Source organism: Zalophus californianus, chromosome 13 (assembly GCF_009762305.2).
Source record: "Zalophus californianus isolate mZalCal1 chromosome 13, mZalCal1.pri.v2, whole genome shotgun sequence".
Classification (NCBI taxonomy): Eukaryota; Metazoa; Chordata; class Mammalia; order Carnivora; family Otariidae; genus Zalophus; species Zalophus californianus.
The window spans coordinates 69725916-69746042 of record NC_045607.1 but is presented as its reverse complement, the minus strand read 5'-3'; the positions used below and the strand labels follow the sequence as shown (position 1 = coordinate 69746042).

The window sequence follows — 20127 nt, the reverse complement described above, 5'->3', positions numbered from 1 at the left end:
CCTGGCTGTGGGAATGGGAGGATCATAACAGATGTAGCTCAGCTGCAACTCAAAATACGCATATCCAGTACATGGAGACACACACACACATATTTCCATAGATGACAGGATGCATTGCATTGAAATAGCAGGGACAAATGCCGTGGTAAATCAGCTGCAGAATGTTTTCTGCTTCCTGCCTTGTGCAATCTTTTTGGTTTATTCTCATACCAAACCACTTAGTGTTTTTTGGTTTGAGAAAGTTGTGTATATAAGGAATCCAAGGAGTATGTGTTAAGCCCACAGGTGTATACATAGCCCAGTTACTAAAAATTACATGCCAACTTCACTTTTCTCTTTTGAGACCCAATGATAAATTTAAGTCCCTAAGTGGCACATCTCAGTGATATTTGGACTCTTTACAGCAGGGCCACTGGAAGGCAAGATCACTGAAAATACTCTTTGTTGAAAGTTGGTACATTACAATTCCACCTGAGGTCCCTGGAAATCTGCCTGATGGGTGCAAGGTGTAATGCTTTGTAGAATTTAAAGAAAATGTAAAACTTAAGTCTGGATCAGATATTTAATTCATGAACAGTTCCTAATCCCAGGGAGGATTGTTAGATTAGAAGAGTTTCAGAGTCAGGGAGCTGATAGAAGAGTTAAAGGTGTTATCAGAGCATTTGGAAGGCAGCCTCAAATGCTTTCCTTTCTGGTCCAATATGTGCTCCTCATGAACCTTGCTGGATTTTTTGAGTAGAGCAGGTCCTTGTTAATGCTGAGAGATATCCTCAGATTAAAAACAACTAACCAACCAATCAACCAACCAGCCACATAATTAACCAAACAACCAACCAGCCAACTAACCATCCAACCAACCAACTAACCAAACAAGCAAACAGCAAACTAACCTACCAAATAACCAAACAACCAAACAACTAACCAGCCAGCCAGCCGGCCAACTAAACCAACCAACCAAGCAAACAGATGAACAAATACATTCACCCCTGCTTGTCTCCCGCATAAAGACCACCCCCACCCAACACATGCACGGTACATGAAACTATATTTACCAAACAATTCATTTTTTTGGAAACAATTCTTCTCATTGTCTTGGGATTCTTTGTTTGTTAAAGGATTCTTTGCATGTAGAGCTGCTTCAGTAGGTTTAAATATTTGCTAGCAGATCGTTAGCTGCTCCCCAGCAGTAGAACCCCTTCCCATTTTCCAGGTTGACTTAAACACTCTATAATGAAATAGAGAAGTCAGGGCAGGTATTATTATCTCCGTGTACAAATGAGGGAATGGAAGCTTGCAGAAGTGAAGCATCTGTTAACTCTCACAGCTCGTAAAAGCAAGGTGTCCTGGGAACATAAGAACCAAGTCTTCTGAATGCCAGTCAGGTACTTTCTGAAGTGGGTCAGAGGCTGTCTCTGGTCCTACAGAGAAGTTGTGGGGCTAGGGGCAAGTCTCTTAACATCTCTCCATCCCTGTTTCCTTATCTATGAAATAGGGATTGAACTTGTTTATTCAATTTTTCTCCTTCTATTAGTACAAGTCTGGAATTTAATAATAAGATTGAGAAACTGAAAGCTAAAATACTACGATCTCTTTTCCATGCAGATGTTAGTTAGAAATGAAGATGGAAACAAACAAACAAAAAGAACCCACCCCAAATCATTAGGTACCTTTGAGGGAAATGGCCTTAGTTACAAGTTGATCTATAATTAACCTTTTAGGAATCACAAGCACTCTGTTTGTATATAGGCCACAGAGACAGAGTTAAGTCTGCACTCAAACATTGGCAGAGGTGTTCTCTGGGAGAGCCACTCACAACTCATGACCACAGTGCCGGAGGAGAGGATTCTCACAGCTTGGCTCCATTCTGGCCAAGTGTGTGGCATGTGCCCTTTCCTGGGTTTCATGCCTTCTTTAATGCTGTCCTGTCCCCAGTGGATGCCAGAGAGGATGTCACAGGAGGATTAGCCATGCATTTTTATTATCCTGTCTTCCTTCTCAGCCATGTGTTTTGAAGGAGTAGTATAAAGGCTGAACCATGGATAAGTCACAGGTTTTGTACTTAGACTTCAGTTCAAATCCCAAGCTCGAAAGGTGTGATCTTGGGTTGCTTATTTAACTTTTTATAAATCTCAGTTTTACCATCCTCATAGCCAACATTAATTTATTATCTATTGTAGAAGACTCTGTTCCAAACCCATTATCTGCATTAACTCACTGAGGATTTAAATAATCTGCAAGGTAAAATGATTATATTCCCTGTTTCACACATGAGGCGTGTTGGATGCTGAGAGATTGAGTAATTCTGAGGTCAGGCACCCAGTAAGTGGTAAATCTAAACTTCAAACTCATGAGGAACTCACGTTCTTGTAATGAGAGGCTGTACTGCCTCTCATTCCGAGATGGGTACATCAGTCAGCGTAAACTATGCTGCAGTAACAAAAATCCCCAAACCTTAGCAGCTTAAAATGACAAAGGTTTACTTCCTGCTTCATTATTTGTGTTGACCGGCAGTTCGGTCAGCCTTGTCCTCATTCTAAGACTAGATTGATAGGCAGCCACTTTTGGAAAGTTAGCATTTATTAAGGCCCAGAGAAAGAAGTATGAGAGCAGGGTTCTCAGCCTTGGAACTATTGACATCGTTACTATGGATGAATAACTTCTTGTTGTGGGGGTTGTTAAGTGTTGTAGGATGTTTAGCAGCATCCCTGGCCTTGACCCATTAGATGCTAGTAGCACCCTCCTCCAGTTGTGACAACCCCAAATTGACAGCTGTCCCCTGGGTATAACATCATCCCTGGGTGTGAATAACTGCCTCAGTCTAAGATCTCAGGGTAGCAGTGAAATGCTCCATTGTCAGGGATACAAGTCTCACCTCATTGGCCAGAACTGGTCACATGCACCCATCTTACCACAAGGAAGCCAGGAAGTGAATCTTATAAAGAGAAATGCAGGAAGAAATAGAAATGTTTGGTAAACAGCATTAATGATTATCACAGATGGGAATAATAATGTATGTCTTAAGGATTATTATGCAGATTAAATGAAACAAAAAGAAGCTTAAGCATCTAAGAAAGTATGGACATCTAAAACAATTTAGAATAGGAGTCTGCAAACTATAGCCATCTGTTTTTGTAAATAAAGTTTTATAGGCACCCAGTCATGCCCATTTGCTTACATATTGTCTATGGCTGCTTTCACTCTACACCAGCAGAGTTGAGAGTTTGTGAAAGAGACTGTATGGCCCCCAAAGCCTAAAGTATGTACTGTCTAACCCTTTAGAGCAAAAGTTTGCTGCCTCCTGGCTTAGAGAGTCACACTTTTCTTGGGAGCGGGACCTTGGAGTGAGCAGCAGGAATGGAAGGAGATGCATTGTCCTGCTTCCATCTTTGTTTCTGAAATGTTAATATGTACTTCATTAGCATTACACTCTTAGGCCTCTGTGATCTCTCTCAGGGTTGTGGCAGGATTCACACGGGTCTGCATCTGCTCTCTCCACTTGTATAACCCACATGTTATAATTACATTTTAAGTTTAAAAAAACTTTGTGTTGACCTCTATCATACATACACATATGTGTACCTATCATAAATCTACAACCCAGTGAGCTTTCACAAGTGAACTCACCCACAGGTACCCCTCCTGCTCCCTTCCCTGCCTCCTCCCAGCTCCATGGGAATCTGATGTCTAAGATCAACATTAGCTAACTTAAAAGAAAAATCTTTTTATTATGGACAGCTTTCTAACATGCCCAATGGCAGAGAGCATAGCAAAATGAACCCTACTGTATCTTTCACCGGCTTCAGAAATAATCAGTATTTTATCATTCAAGTTTTGTATATTCTCTTTCCTCTCTCCAGGTAGGCAGGTAGGAGGATAGATAGATGGGAAGAGAGTAATGTATCTCTGTGTTTATACAGTATCAAGTGCATTGATATTTTTATAAGCTTCTAACTTTTGTGTTCTCATTTGTTAAGTAGGGATAATAATCGGACCTACAATACTTCACTGTAGAGTTGTTGAGTGATAAATGGGTTGACAGACACAAAGTTTCTAGCAGAGCAAGTAGTAAATATGGACTGTCATCCTCATTATCATCATCATCTGGAAGTAGGGAACTAAGGAGCAAGGTCACGACCACTCTCCCTTCTCTCCTCTAGGTCTATGCTGTGGTGGTAATTGCGTCTGTGGTGGGATTTTGTCTGCTGGTGATGCTGTTTCTGCTGAAGTTGGCGAGACACTCCAAGTTTGGCATGAAAGGTAAGAATGGTTCTGTTTATTTTACTTCTTAAGTGGAATCATTTTTGGCTTCTGACTAATGCTAATTACCACTAAAGAAAGAAGCGGCTAGATTTACGATGACTAGGTTCTAAGGCTGAAAAAATAGCAACAAGGATATGATACTACAAATCAAGGCAGAGCAAAATAACGTTGATTACTCAGCAGTGCCCACTTTCCAAGGAGGACGGTTGTCCCAGAAGACACGGAACTGGTTTCCTGAGTCTGAAGTAACTAATAACGATACAGGCAAAGCGTGCCTGGGTTTCCCTTCGGCTTCAGAAAGGCAGGCGAGCTGTGATGGCAGTAGGTTAGTTAGGGACACAAGTATTTTGTGCAGAAGGGTCCTTTCTGCTGTGCAGGTGACTTCCAGACCCTTCCATGGTAGCTTTTGTTGTTGCTACTGCTTTTACAGTAAGGTTCTCATCTTCTGAGATTTGAACTGTGTTGGGGAAGCGAAATCAGAACCCAGGCTGTACATTGAAGCTTTGTGAATGAGGGTGTGTGTGTGTGTGTGTGTGTGTGTGTGTGTGTGTGTGCGCGCACGCGCACGTGCGTGCATGCATTAATGGAAAGATTCCCAGTTCTCGATTAAAAATTGTAAAATTGTTGGCCATGCTGCCCAAGAATAGACCAGGGGTCTCCCTCAGAGGACGGAAAATTCATTGTAGGGGGAAAACTTATTTAAATGTTCTTGTTCTATAAATAGCCAAGATTTTCAGCGATTGAAAAGCATTTGCTCTGAAGTTTAAATGTTATGTATTGACTAAGATGCTATTGTTGAATTTTGTGTGGTCTCTTACAAATAGCCACCAGCTTGCGAAAGCTGCGAAGAAGGTTTAGTGGTGGCTTCGTTGTGTTGAAGACAACGTGGTGGGTTTTCTTGATCTGTCTGGTTCATTACAACCACTATTTACGCTGCCTACTCACTTGGAAGTGCTGTTTATGGAGCGATAAGCTATCCAGCGTACACTGGGCTCTGGGGTGGAGTGGATCTATTTCTGACGTTTTCTCCTCTCCCTCTGTGGGTGCCCATGATCAAAATCCCTAAACCTGAAGTGAACCGGGAGGAGTAGTGGTAAATTAGGCCTTGAATAGCCCCCAAATCTGCTCCTGACTTTCTCTTGACCTGCCAATTCTTGACATTTCTTTTGGAGGAGGAAAGATCTCTCATTCTCCAGTTATAAATAAGGCCTGGGGGAGGGACAGTGATTTTAATTAGTCCTACTACGATGCTGGTTTACAAACGTGACTTTGCATCAGCAACTCCTGGAAGGCTTGTGAAAACACAGATTTCTGGGCCACCCCAAGAGTTTCTGATTTAATCGGTCTGAGGTGGGCCTGATACTTGGCATTTCTAACAGTTTCCAAGGGATGCCAATACTACCATGGCCCAAGCATTCCTGGAGAATCACCGTTCTATGAGATCAACATGGGCTAGCACCTTCTGAGTGACAAGATGGGGGAGGGGCATTGCTTTGCAGACCTTTCTGGGCCTAGGTCTGGGCGAGGCTACTGTTCTCTGCATGTCAGCCACCCACCATGGCATTTTGTTTTCCTCATTCGGATCAAGTACTTTGTTTCCTTAGAGGCACTTGGAGTGGATGTCCCCAAGCAGGGATTTTACTGGAGAGAGCCAGATACTAGCATTATTACTTTCCCTTCTTGAGGGTTTAGTTTGAGACCTTTCATCTCATGGGCTCTTCAGAGAGAAAATCTGTCTAGGTTCTACCAGGAGCTTCACAAAAGCTTTGGGAACCCTAGCAGCGATATTTAGGAGCTGCCCCCACCCCAGCTTTGTGTTAGGAAAACAACCTCTGGAATGGTCTGTAAGTGTTCACATAGTCTGTGCGGTGCAGGGAGGGAGAGAATAAAAGGTAGACATTTGTTTCAGAGAAGATTGTATTTCCTATAGAGACTCCCACACGAAGACTGAAACAGATTTTTATTTGGATAATTTGGGATGATTACCGCCAAAGCACCTACATTTCCCGAGCATGTATAACCTAAGGGGATCCTTAATGAATTGTAAGGAAGATTTTGCTAAACCTTGTCCCAGAGCCAGTAAATGACTTCCTTCAGGCACTAGCTACTATATCCTATGCTTTCACTCCCTTATTTCCAAACATAAATAAAGTTGTTTTTGAAAAAATCATCTTGGAGATTCACGGTCTTGTTTAGAATAACTTCTTTTTCTATTTTTGCTGCACATCTATCCATGCCATGGTTTAAACACATCGGGCTTGAGCTGAGGCTATTGTTTTTACTAGTCAGATGCTGAGTTGATGATTTTTTTGCGGGGGGGGAGTCTGGAAGATAAGATGAGGGCAGTAATGAAACTACATAAAAAGTGGTATTTAAACATTAATAGAAGTTAATGTACTTTAAATGCTATTAGTGCTGGGATCACTGCTGAAAAAGATGTATGCCTTAAAAAGGGAAGAGTATGTAAAGATACTATCAGACCTCCTGAAATCGCCAGGAAACACGTGAGTGGTGATTTCTCAGTAACAACTGTGCAAAATGCGCGTAGCCTTGGCCGGGACCAACGGCTCTGTTCTGTGTGATGGGCAAATGAACTGTTCCAAATGTAATTCTTGCCTCAGAAGCACCTTTGGGAGATTCTACCTCCATTCCTAGTCCCTTGTCCGGGAGACGGATTGAGATTGCAGGTGGCAGTCAGCCCGCCCACCATGCACTTGCAGGTTTTTGCCCATCCCAGTGTCCAATGTCGACTGTGTCATCACAGTAGCTGTCTCGGGATCGTAACCATAGTTTAAGATTGTGGATTGGAAGGGTCTGGGGTCACCAGAAACCTCTTTAAATCACACTGCAGTTGAATGCAGGGCAACTCAAGCCCTGTGGATTGCCCCAAGGACCCAGACATGATTGATGGTATTGTTTTTGTGGGAAGGTGATCTCTAAATGCCAAACCTGAGCGTTAAATCTAGATTTTAGAATATCACCAGTGAGTGGTGGTGTGTTCTCTGGACGTGGGTTTATGTGACTGGAAGTTTCCTAGGGTTTATTTTCTGTTCTGTCAATTCCCTGCAACCAAAGGCTGAAGGGACCATCTCACACATGGAGCTTTGGCTGGGAGCTCTGTGAAGACAGGGTTTGCAGTGGTCTTGTTCATCATCCAAATTGGCACTCAATAAGTATTAATTGACTGAATGAATGATCACAGAGAGTTTCCAATTTCAGTCACTTTAGTTTGGTAATTGGAAAACAGTTGATATCTGGAGGACAGCTCATATGTGAATGGTGAAAGAGACTGAGAGCTTTTCTAAGTTTTTAAGGAGCCAGAGCCTCTCTCCACCCCCTTCACCCCTGCTTTCTTTGATTATTCCAGATAAGTAATGGCCCTAGACAGGAGGTCATTTTGCTAGGTTTCTGCTTAGGATTTATAGGTTTTCATACAATTTTCATACAATTATGGCTGTTTCAGTTTGGAGGGTTCACTTTGGCTTTCCATTTTATACAGGAGCATCATGGATTTCTGCTTCTCTGCCTTTGAGTATATGGCCTTGGAATATGTGTCTTAGTCCAGCTTTGAAGCTGGCGGAAGTGCCTGATGGTGGGTTCTATCTTGGTGCTAACCTAGAATTTATTTTTCATTATTGCTTAATATAGTCTAAGCTTCTTGTTGCCAGTGTTCAATGGACTACTGGCCTTTTGTCAATGAAGATGTCAGGAGGTAGAATTTACCCCAGTCTGTTTTTCCGTGCTCATTTTTATGTCTTTACACCACCCTATTGCTTTTTGGTTGAATATCTGGTTACCATAATCACGGAAGCCCTGAATAAAGGCCTTCTGTTAGTGCTTGGTCATCTGTATAGGGATTATTTATATGTGCGCTTAAGATAGATGCCTAAAATATATAACAAACTACCGACATTTATGTCTGTATCCATACCCCTATACATAAATGCATAATTTTATCCCTTTTCTCTTCAGGCTGCTTCTGATTGATTTTAATTTTAGTTTCTGCTGAAATAGGGCTTCAAGACTTTTCCAGAGCAGCTGTATTGCCAAAGGAACAGGCAACCAGGCCTCAGCACGCTCTTGCTTGTGTTGTAACCAAGTCTCGTGTTTAGTTCTCACATTACTTCCTGGCTCCCTTTCTTCACAGAAGATGGAGAAGTGTGCAGGACGGGGAAGTGGAAACATCGGGGGGCATGAGGGCTGCCGGGCCTTCCAAGAGCACTCCGCATTTGGGAGCCCCGCCTGATGGCGTGGTTGGTGTGCAGGCCTGGAAAAAATATAAGGGAGCCAGAAGGGTGGAGGGGGCTTGGCACTCGTCACCCTGATGGAGAATCCTTGTGACCATCAGCTTTGTTACGTGCACTTTCCGATGGAAGCCCACATAATATTTATTCCGAGTACCAGTGCATCCTTTGTCCATCTACAGTAAATATATCTAAGTGACCCTAAGACATCCCACAGGAGGAACTGGAATAGGAAGCCTGTTCTCTCATTCCGTGTTGATAGCCTGCAGATTTCATCTGCGGCCTCCTGTCCTTGCACGTAAACCACTGATCTGCACTCATTCCTACAAATTGAGCTGTAGAAATTTCTAATTCATAATTGACCAGAGAACTGCACTCCCTGAGAATGCAGAGCCAGGTTTTCTCAACTCTATATTCAAGGTCAACAGTTTGTTTTTCCTCTTATAAATGATCTCCTAAATGTCTTTCAACAGGAACCGAAAATTTGGCTATTTAAAAATAGTCATAAACATATACTGGGACCGAAGCTAGAGAAGTTGAAGGTTAAAGCCTTTTCTACGAACTGAAAATAATTCTGGAAAGTTGAGGAGGTTGAGTTGAACAGATATTTGGATCAACTTTTAAAAGAGGGAAAAATGTGTTCAAAAGCCAGAAACACAGTTGTAGAAACATCTGTAAGGACAAACTGTTTTCCATATGCACCCCCACTGTTTTTTTTTTTTTTTTAAAGACAAATAACTTAAAAAAATTATAACAGGAACACACGAATGCATTCTTACTTTTCACAGTTTCAAGCGGTTTGGAAATATACGGAGCTAAAAGGAGGATTGCACTTGCTCTTCCTTTCTTGCTACCCTTTCCACTGCTAGGGAGAACCTTCTTTAACTATCTAGAATGCATATATTATGCAAATAATAAAATCCACATGTAGATAATCAAACAGACTCATTTTTGGTCCCATAAAGAAATTGTAATCCCAAACTCAAGCTGCATCTGCTGTAAGGGTGACAGTTTGCCTTGTGGATCTTTCGGCATCAGTACCTGGATATCTCCTGGATTTGAACTAACCAGTGTTTCAGAGTAGGCTGCTCTCAGGCTCCTTGGGTCTGAAACCTGCCTCTGCCCGTGACAAGCTGTGTAACTTTGAGCAACTTTCCCATCCTCCCTTGCCTCAGTATTTCCATCTGGAATGGGGCAATCATTGTACCCACCTCGTCGGGTTGTTAGGAAACACGCTGAGTTTATGTATAGGAAGGGCGCAGGAAAGTTCCTGGCATTTAGTAATTATGATAATTATTACTGACAAATTGTGATTTGTTTTCTCCTTTTAGTGTTTATGTTGTTATGGTTTAAAGTTCTGTTTTAATGTGTATGCTTTTACCAAGTTTTCAGAAAAGTGTTTCAAATAATGCCTTACGTATAGAGATAGATACTTGGAATAGATTGCTAAGAGAAAAGGGTGTGTGTATTTTATATTTTGAGAGATTATTTTGAGTAAATGCTTATCAATTTATATTCTCACTAGTAGTATATGAGAGCATCCTTTGTTGATACTTTCATCCATATCAGCTATTATCAATCTTTTCTATTTTTGCCAATTCAGTTAAAGTGATATTCTGACTAATAATGAGGTGAAATGCGGTACTTGAGTGGCTCAGTTGGTTGAGCATCCGACTCTTGATTTCCGCTCAAGTCATGGTATTGGGGTCCTGGCATTGAGCCCCACTGAGCATGGAGCCTGCTTGGGATTCTTTCCCTCCCCATACCCGCCAGGTGCTCATGCATACGCTCTCTCTCTCTCTCAAATTAATAAGTAAATCTTTAAAAAATGATAATAAGGTGAAACATCTTTATCAGGTGACCAATAAGAAGAAATGTTCATTTTACCTGTTGATTTACAGACGTACCTTATAAATCATGTACACTCATTTTTTATTGGTTATATATATAGTTCTGATGTTTTTCTAGTCTTTACCTTTTTATAAATAATGTCTTTGGGCAAACAACAGATTTACCTTCTTATAGAAGTGAGTCTGCCCCTCTTTTTTATCCAAGTGTTACATCTGGCTTAGGAAGCCTTCCCCTCCCTATGGTTGTAAACATAGTTCTTAATATTTCTTTCGCTAGTTTTACTCTGTGTGTATTAACTTAGCTCTTTAATCTTTCTGAAATTTTTTTTTTCAACTTGGTATCAAGTACTCTGTTTTTTTCTTTTTTTCCCCAGAGGTATATAAAGTAAAGATTTTTGAACAAATTTTAGTGTGACATTTTCAGAGAGACCAAGAATATTATTTTAACTTTCTGGAATCAGAAAGCCCCTAATAAAACAGAAAAGAATCTTTGAAGAACTTAGCATTTAACTCTTGAAAAGTAAGTAATGAGCTTTGTTCATTCTCATATAATATATGGGAGTGTAAGCCTCACCAAATAGTAACAGAGAATGGAGGTTTTCACAGGAACCTTTTTTTTTTGCTGCCCTTCCCCTAGCTTCTGATTGAGCTCAGAGTATATCGTCACACTCTCTTAGTAGAGGAAAAAATTGTTGGTTTTAATAAAATTTTCAGGTATTTCAGAAAAGACATTCTGTTGAAAGAGTTATGGGTAATTTAACAAATTGGAAATGTATCAGAAAAAAAAAAAAGAATTAACCCAAGCGTTCCTTTTCTGTCATTTGGAGAATGTTATTACAAAACTTTTCCCCATATATGTCTGCAAGGCAAGGATCTGCTCTCCGATCCCTGTCACTTCTCTCTGGGACGATATTTGGGTTATGTCTCTGTAAGGGCAGAACATGCTTATTCGTTGCAGCAGATTGAACATGGATGTAGAACTTTCAGGAACTGGCTCCATCAGGCAGCAGGAAGTAGCAGCTTTTCTCCCCCTTAGCCTCACAAGTGCCCTGACCTTGAACTTCGTAAACTACCTGCTTCACCTGGGTGTACCACCAGCTCCGTGTGCTTCACGGGAGGGCCCAGCTATGTCTGGAATGGAAAAAGTGCGCATGATATCGTTTAGGGGCATTCTGCACTACTAGTGTTTCACGAAAAGACAAAGGAGCCCTTAAGAAATTAGGTTTGGAACTTCAAAGTCAAGAAAAATTGTTCCCCATTCTTCGGTTCTCCAGAAACCCTGTGGTGAACTCACTTTAACCTCCCTTTTTTTTTTTTCTAAGATTTATTTATTCATTTGTGAGGTGGGGGGGGGAGGAGAGAGAAGGGACCTCCAGCAGACTCCCCAATGAGCGCAGAGCCCAATGTGGGGCTCGATCTCACGACCCTGAGGTCATGACCGGAGCCAAAACCAAGAAGCGGAGGCTTAACTGTGCCCCCCAGGTGCCCCCCCTACACACAGATCATGGCATACTTTCCAAAAGACCTCCCAAGTCAGGACATCTGGGGTGTTCTTCTTCTTCCCTTTTGCTCCATTCCCATTTCTCTCTTTTTTTTAACCTTTCATTTTTTTTCTGCCTTTCATTTTGTCCTTCCACGTCTCCTTGCTCCCTAATTTTACATTCTTCCTCTCTTTTGGTTTTCTTCCCCCTCATTCCTAGCATCTGATTTTGGTGGACATGCTTTTCAGAATTTACGAAGAGGACAGATAATAGCTTGGCTTAAATTCTAACATATGCTTCAATTTTATCTTCCTTTATTTTGGGCAAAGAGACTGAATGACTCTGGGAATAAATTTAGCTCCAAATCAGCAGAATTGTCCTGTGGCACATTGGAAGACAGTCTGTTTGAATACCGCACATCCTTCATGTTTGTAAGTTCTTAAATCTTCAGTCTTCAAACCTAGAAGCGTAGAGGAATATAATATTAGAGACTCATGAATCAGACTTGCTGGGGTTCACATCCCAGGTCTGCCACCTGCTCACCATAATTTTGGGGGAAATTTTTATACTTTCTAAATTTTAGGTTCCTCTTCAGTAAAATGAGGAAAAAAATGCCCATCTCTCAGGCGACTATAAGAATTAAATTAGTGCTTAATTTAGTGGCCAGCTTATTGAACTAATTCCAGAAGAGGCAGTTATTTTTCAGATTTATGTTATAGTAATACATCATTAAGGAAAAGAGCATGGGGAGAGTCCTGTCTGAATTGATACTGAGTCTGAATTACAGAAAAAAATGTGTCATATGTAGACAGTGTATATGAGTGTTTTCAGGCTTATTAGTTGAGTTTATAGAAAAAAATTGTAATTATAACGTGCCTCTACTTTATGGACATGTATTATGAATGCAAAGCTGCTGAAACATGTTTTTGTTAAGCCCTTCATTCTTTAAAGGTATGAATTACTGCAAGTTCTTAATTTTATTGTCCATTGGATGATTCACCTGTTTAAAGAAATCTCTTTTATTGATGGATGGATTGGGTAAGGAGGTTTTACTAGTTTCTTGGGGGGGGGCATTTACTGTAAGGAAGGGATAGGAAGGGCAGGTAGGTGTGGAATTCGGTAGAGACCCAGTAACCATTAGCTTAAACTTAGAAACATGAGCTCATGGAGCCTCCTGTTCAAAGGTGCTTCCCTTTTGCGCGGAGGAGATTGAGACTGTGAAAGTGGTCTCTTTTAACAAAAGGAGGCTTTAATTTTTTTTTTTAAGATTTTATTTTTAAGCAATCTCTACACCCAACGTGGGGCTCAAACACACAACCCTGAGACCAAGAATCGTATGCTCTTCTGACTGAGCCAGCCAGGCGCCCCAAATATAGGCTTTTGTTTTTGATGTATTCGCAGCCTGCTAGAGATGAAAAGAGGGATTTTGGAGAAAATAAATTCTTCCTTATACTGTCGATTGTCATCCATGTTGTTATATCCATAGACCAAGATACTGCATTTCCTGTGAGAGAAGCCAAGGCTTGAGCAGGCAGATGGCGGTGGGAGGTCTTCATTTTCATCAAGGCATCAGCAGAAGTAGAAGTCACTGGCTTCTTCTGTGATCATCTGGGAGCGTTAGTGGTCTGAGGACAGAGAGAATGAGAGGGAGGGAGTGGGGGAGAGAGAGAGACATTTTCATTCTAACTTAAGTCTTTAATACTAAGAGATTGATATACTGAATTGAAGGCAGAGCAGTCATCTCCACCCCAGGTAGTGAGAGTGGAAGGCAGGAAAGGGGCGAGAGTTGAGGAGTGGGAGGGGAGTGGGAGGGGAGGACGTTGGGAATGAGGTGGTGTTTCTGTTTACAGTCATGGTTGTCCTCTTTAGTAGTCCCGCCAAGACCCAAGGAGAGTCAACCACCCAACTGAGCCTTTCCCACACTGACTTCCTGGATCATCTGTAAGAGGAAATTGTGTGAGGACCAGAAATAACAGTACAGGACTGCAGGGCATCTGAGGGTCCTCTCCAGCTTCAGTATCTACCGTCCTGTTACAAAACCATTCAGAACAGTCACACACTCACTAGACGAGTCTGCCGTGTGCTTCTGGTGAAATCCTTTATTATTTGAGTGTGCATAATGAGATAGTCTTTTTTTATTCTCCGTGGTGGAACCACATTCTCCTTATGATTAACATAGGAAACATCATGTCTGTGTGGCAATTTTGGACAATCACAGAACATTCGATGTTTATTCCATCAGGTCAGGGTCTCTCAAACTGGTCTCTCAGCTCCATTTCCTCAGGTTGCTTATTTCAGTTCCTGGACGATGGTGCAGCGTGTGGGGTTGTGTGGGATTAAATCCTCAGGGGTCATGACATGCCACTGTGTGGAGGGGTCATATTTGTGGCCACAGGTGGTCATTTCTCCTTCATGTTGGTGGCTGCTTTGTTGCTCACCTTCCCACTTGTCCTCAGCCACCAAATTCGGGCAAGTCACAGATGTACTGTCTTGTGTTCCCAACCAGGTTCTGTCAGCTTCACACACATCTCTGCAGGGGCATCCTTGGGGCTTTGGGACTGAGAAATTCTATGCAAGTGGCCCCCGCTCTCTCTACCTAGACACACTATGGTTTCCCTCATTTATTACTCGTGCCATTACAGGCTTGGGATTGCTCTGGCTTCTGGGCCATCTTTTTTTAAGGTCCTCCCAGAAAGATGGACTCTGGCTTCTTCATTTTTTCGATCTCCAACCCTGACTAGAGGTTCTATGGTTCCGCCAACCCCCATACTTTACGAGGGGACAGGTTACTGGTCTCCTCTCACTTGCAGCTGACTTGCTGGCCTCCCCTCTGGCCCTCTGCTTTCCCATGGGGACAGAAAGAGTATGAAAAGTGTTCTTTCCTGATTCATCTCCTTCCAAATCATTTCTGTCACGTGTGTGGATCTTGTTTTTCTCTCCGACTTTTTATGATGAAATTTTCAACAAGAAGAAAATTTGAAAGAATATTACGGTGAACATCTGTATACTCAACACCAAGATTCATCCTCTGTTTAACATTTTGCTGTTTGAAAATAAGTTGCCCATATCATGTCACTTCACACCTAAATGTCCCAGCATGTTTCTCCTACAACTAAGGACACGGTATCTCCTAAAAGCACAACCCGATACCAATATCATTGCACCTAAGAAAGTTAAAACAGCTCTGTAAAAACAGATAACACCTGGTGCATCTTCAGATTCCCCCAGTTATTCAACAGTGCCTTTTACAGCTTACATTTCATTCTTTTTTTTTTAATTTAAATTCAATTAGGCAACATATAGTACATCTTTAGTTTCTGTTGTAGTGTTCAGTGATTGATCCATTGTGTATAATACCCACTGCTCATAAGCTTCTGTTTCAAACCGAGATCAACTCAGAGTTCATGCATTGCATGTGGTGAGTGTGCTTCTTTCGTCTGTTTTAGTCTAGAATGCTACCTTCATTTTCTTCCCTCTTGACATTGACTTTTTGAAGGGACCAGCCAGTTGTCCTGTAGGATGTCCTTCATTCTAGCAGTATAAGTGACTTTTTTTTTGCAGTATCCTTTTTTATATTTTAAGATTTTATTTATTTATTTGAGAGAGAGAGAGAGTGAGAGAGCACAAACAGGGGGAGCGGCAGAGGGAGAGGGAGAAGCAGGCTCCCTGCTGAGCAGGGAGCCTGACGCGGGGCTCAATCCCAGGACCTCGGGATCATGACCTGAGCCAAAGGCAGATGCTTAACCGACTAAGCCATCCAGATGCCGTTTTTTGTGGGATTCTTTAACTTGTCATTTATCCCCTGTATTTCCTTGAATTGGAACTTATTTCAAAAGGCTTGATTAGGTGTAAGTGAAATGTTTTGGGGAAGAAGGCCATCACAGATGCTGAACACTTTACATTATATCTCATTTAGAAGCACACAATGTCAGGTCATTACACTACTAGTGTAAGTTGGATTGCTTTTTAAGGAAGGTGACCCCCAGATCTTTTCTTTATAAATTTAAATTTCCCTTGGCAATTGGTAAGTAATTTGTGGAGTGATAGTTTGGCATCTAGCAAATAGCCTCTTCCCCTAAAATTTGAACCTAATGGGCTTGGTATCTAGCTCTGAGCCTTTCCTGAAATAGTTATTTAATTTCTAAGGGTTGCAGAATGGTGTTCTTTATTTTTTTAATTTTTTAATTTTTATTTTTTTTTTAGAATGGTGTTTTTTAAAATTTAATCATTCTATACATACCGGCTTCCATTGGGGGAAGAAATGAGCATTCTGGCCTCGACCAAAGGTTTCAACTTTTTAATTTTAGTTCTGCCTGGATAACTCTTGCTTGAGGCATTGGATGTTTGATATCCAGCTGCCTACACTGGGAAGGGTCATGGGGTTATAGAAAAGATTCATAGTCCCAGTATAACTATTTCAAAATTATTTTATTTTATAAAATATATTTATTTTCTGTTTCTCAAAGTCACAGAGCAAAGATATTGTGTGAGTTCTATTTTTCTTTATCACAATGATTAAATATTAACTAGGTATTAATAACAATTGCTTTAGGATTCCCTCTTGCATCTGTGTGGTGGTTGGAAGAAATAAAAACAGAGAGCTGGCAGCAGGCTTAGGAATCATCCAAAGCCTTGATTACAGAGGTGAGGACATTGGGCCCAGGGAGCTTAAGGCACTTGCCTAAGGGTAGATACATAGCTGGCTTGTGGCAGACTGAGAGCTGTAAGCCAGGCCTGTGACTCCAGCTTTGATGTTTTATGCTATGAAACTAAGAAACATTATGAAGAGTAAGTAACACTTGTTTGCATGCCAAGGTCACTGCTTTCACACTGGTATGTATCCCCATTGGATGAGCCTAGCATGTATTGTCACTGGTATCTGTTGCCAATGGATGATACTGTGTTTCTCAAAGCTGGGGACATATATCATCAGTGATAATGAGATGGTTTTAGCAGATACTCAAGGGTAAACATCTTTCATTCTGATAGTTCTGTATTTATTTTACTCTTTATTAGAGAAAATATCCCTAGCGCATCATACCCTTGATTCCATGATATTATTTTTAAGATAAGGCTTAAACTAAAAACATGAAATAAAGAAAAAATATTAGGTAAATAATTTAAATGTAAATTTAAAGAGTATTTGAATAGGACTGTCCTAAGGCTCTGGGAATTTAATACTAAACAGAACAAAGTTTCTGCCTCATGGAGCTTAAACTCTACTGGAGGGAAGATAAGGAAAACAGGAAGAAATGTAGATGTCATCTACAAGTGATGACAAATGCCTAAAGGACACGAAGTAAGAGGAGGATAATGACAGGTTCATTGTTCATAAATAGTTAAGACAGGCCTGTCTACTAAGAGTCAAGGGCAGTGAGGGAGTGAACATGCTGATATCTGAGGGAACAGCATTCCAGGCAGAGGGAAAAGCCAATGCGAGGGCCAGGGAGCCTGGGGTGAGCTCTGCATGTTGAAGGAGCAGCAGAGACCGGTGTGGCTGGAACACAGTGAGGGTGGGGAGAGCAGTGGGAGAGACCAGAAGGGTGGTAGAAATGCAGCTCACATAGGGACTTACCAGCCTTTGTCTGATGAGGGGTCATGGTGCAGAAGGTCCTTGGTTAAGGCATACGTGTACAGTTGCATGTAAAGAACTCCAGTGGGGGCAACGGTGATGTATTCATATAATGCATTAGTTTCTGGCAACAAAAGATGACTTGGGGGAAGGTGTTGCTGGGGGATAGGGGAGAGACGTTCATGATACAAGGGTATGCAGAAAATTTCACTGCAAGTTCATGAACGGCTTCAGGAGTATGATAACCCCCACCCGTGCCCCTTTCTCAACATTCATACACAAATGAGCGTACACACACACACACACACACACACACACACACACACCGAAATGAGGGTTTGTAAAAAGTTTGTTGGTTGTCTGCATTCCCCCAGCATTATGCTGTCATGGAAAACTGTGGTGGTTGGTAATCACATGACTGTGGCCGCTTGTGACCATAGCGGGTAGGACCCAGGCTTTGAGCTGTGTCTTGAGTTTTCCTTCTGATCCTTCTAGCTTCACTCTGCTTTCTCATATGCGCAGCCCAGTTCCCTCCAAGAACAGGGGTATTATAATTACTTTCATGGCTGATACACTTTGAATAAAATTCCCTCTTTTTGAAATCTCGGTTGCTATTGGGAGAAGAACACCACTGTCTGAAAACTAAAATGATGCATTTTCAGAGCAAGCAGAGAATTTATGGGAATTCCTCTGTTTTCCTTCATCATGGTGATTAAGCATTAAGGAGAACCCATGTTCTCTGCATGTGTGCCTTTCAGCTTGAGAGGCAAGGCTAGAACTTAAGGTCAGGCTGAAAGTTTCAAAGTTGTGCATTTCCAGAGCAGAAGAGAGCACTTGATTTTCCTGCTTAGTGTCCTCCCAACAAATGACTAATAGCACTTTACCGTCTGGTGGACTGGATCAGTCTTCTTTCTTGAATCACCATGGGATGTTGTGTTCTATGGGCAAAATATCCAGATCCCCTTAAATGCATTTTTCTCTCTTGATGCTTCACAACTCATTCCTTATTTAGGAAGTATTTGATTGACTACCACCTTTGGGGAGCTCTGTCCACTTGGCCCTCTTCTCTGGCCTTGGGTGATATGGAGCAGAATTTTTTGCATCAGACCCTGTAAGACCTTGGGAAGTCCTCTTTATTGTCAGGTAGATCTTCCTCTTTATGAACTGCCCAATAATACCTATTTATTCTAGTTTGTTTCTTACTCATCACCTAATGAGCTTTGGGTTAGCAAATTCAAAGAAACTAACCCAGATATTACCAGAGAAAAAGCGCATTTGCAAAGAGAATCTGCCGTGTGCAGACCTGCGCAATGAAAACCTACACATGGAAAACAATGGCCTCAGTGTTGGATAATCCCATTCATTGGCATGGTTTCTTGGATGGTATTATTTTTGGTTTGACTTCTCGGTTTTCCTGTTCTGCATCTTATACTACATATCAGATTCTTTTCAATTATGAAACAATGCAAGCGGAAGCAGAGAATTATAATCAGACTCTGAATTCTCAGGACTCAAATATGCCAAGAGTGGGAGACGCCAAGTCTGAGGAGCTTTGTTCCTGATCTTAGCACTGACTTTAGCAAATGTTTCACCTTGGATGAGAGTTCATTGCAGCAATTTTGTAACTGTGGTAATGGTTGAGAATTTTGATTGGGGAAGACATTCAGTCATTCTTAGGATACATCGTGTCCCCTACTTAACCACCTCCCCCCCCCAGATCCATAGGCATTTTCCATTCATTTCCTGAGCTCCTGAGGTATTCTGAGAATCCCTGATAGTAAACAGCCGTGTCCCTTGGTGGTGACCATGATGGTTACTTGCTTTTTATTTAGTTAGAATTGGGACTCTTATCTAGGTGTGAAAACTTGAGGTGCCCATTAATTATCAGTGTTATCTTTCTGTTGGGCCCTTCAGAAATTCTACGTGACATTTGTTTTAACGTATCTGTTTATACAGCATTTGTAGGTACTCTCCTGTTCTAGTTTGGTTCCTCCAGATGTGTCGACCTAATTGCTTTAAGTTACAAATGACCAAATTTTACACATTATTGGAAAATCTCAAAAAGGAGGTGTAGGTACTGAACCATTCAAAACCCTAGCAAATTAATTGCATGTGTTATTTAAAAATTATGTGGATATTTCATGTTTTTGTAGTAATTTATAACGATAGTTAATTCTCAGGTGATCTTGTGACCCAGGCTACTGACCCAATTGGCTGTTTCCATCAAGCCCCTGTTACTTGAAGTCTTTGGGTCAGCATACTCTTTCTACAAATCAGGACATAGAAGTAGAAGAAGTTACATATAGTTTTTTTTTAATTACGAGAACTTTATTTGGATAAAGCAGAGTCTTGAATCTCTGTACTATAGATCTGTGTTAACCAAATGCATGGATTCCACAAGGCAATTTAAATAGCATCCCAGACCCTCTGAGCAGCGTGGTTGGTTACATGAATATGCACATGTGAAAGAGCTGCAGAATGTTGCTGCCAACTTTTCCCTGGTGCTTGAGGGGTTGGCCAGCTACCCTCCCCAGTCGGTTCCATCTGTGCAGGGTCCGTGCCCCTCTATTCGTGCCTGGCAGCAGCCTCCTTCAGCAGAAAACCACAACCGTAATACGTTGAAGAACACATCTTCTGATGCCCGAGGGCAAACCTTCAAAACTGAATTTTACACTCGCAGGAATTATTTACTTCAAACTTCGTTCTTTGCAAATTACCGA

General features: G+C 41.5%; 1 protein-coding gene across 7 annotated transcripts in view; it reads left to right on the top strand.

Moving 5' to 3' along the window:
* Positions 1 to 20127, top strand: part of NTRK2 (neurotrophic receptor tyrosine kinase 2) — a 331355-nt gene that overhangs the window by 75354 nt on the left and 235874 nt on the right. For all 7 annotated transcript variants that reach the window (XR_003523612.2, XM_027614950.2, XM_027614951.2 and 4 more), the window contains exon 14: positions 4158 to 4257. Coding sequence is in view for 6 of the 7 variants with exons in the window: in XM_027614950.2 (XP_027470751.1) it covers positions 4158 to 4257 (100 nt within the window). In the remaining variant the exon portion in view is untranslated. The remainder of the gene's footprint in view (positions 1 to 4157; positions 4258 to 20127) is intronic.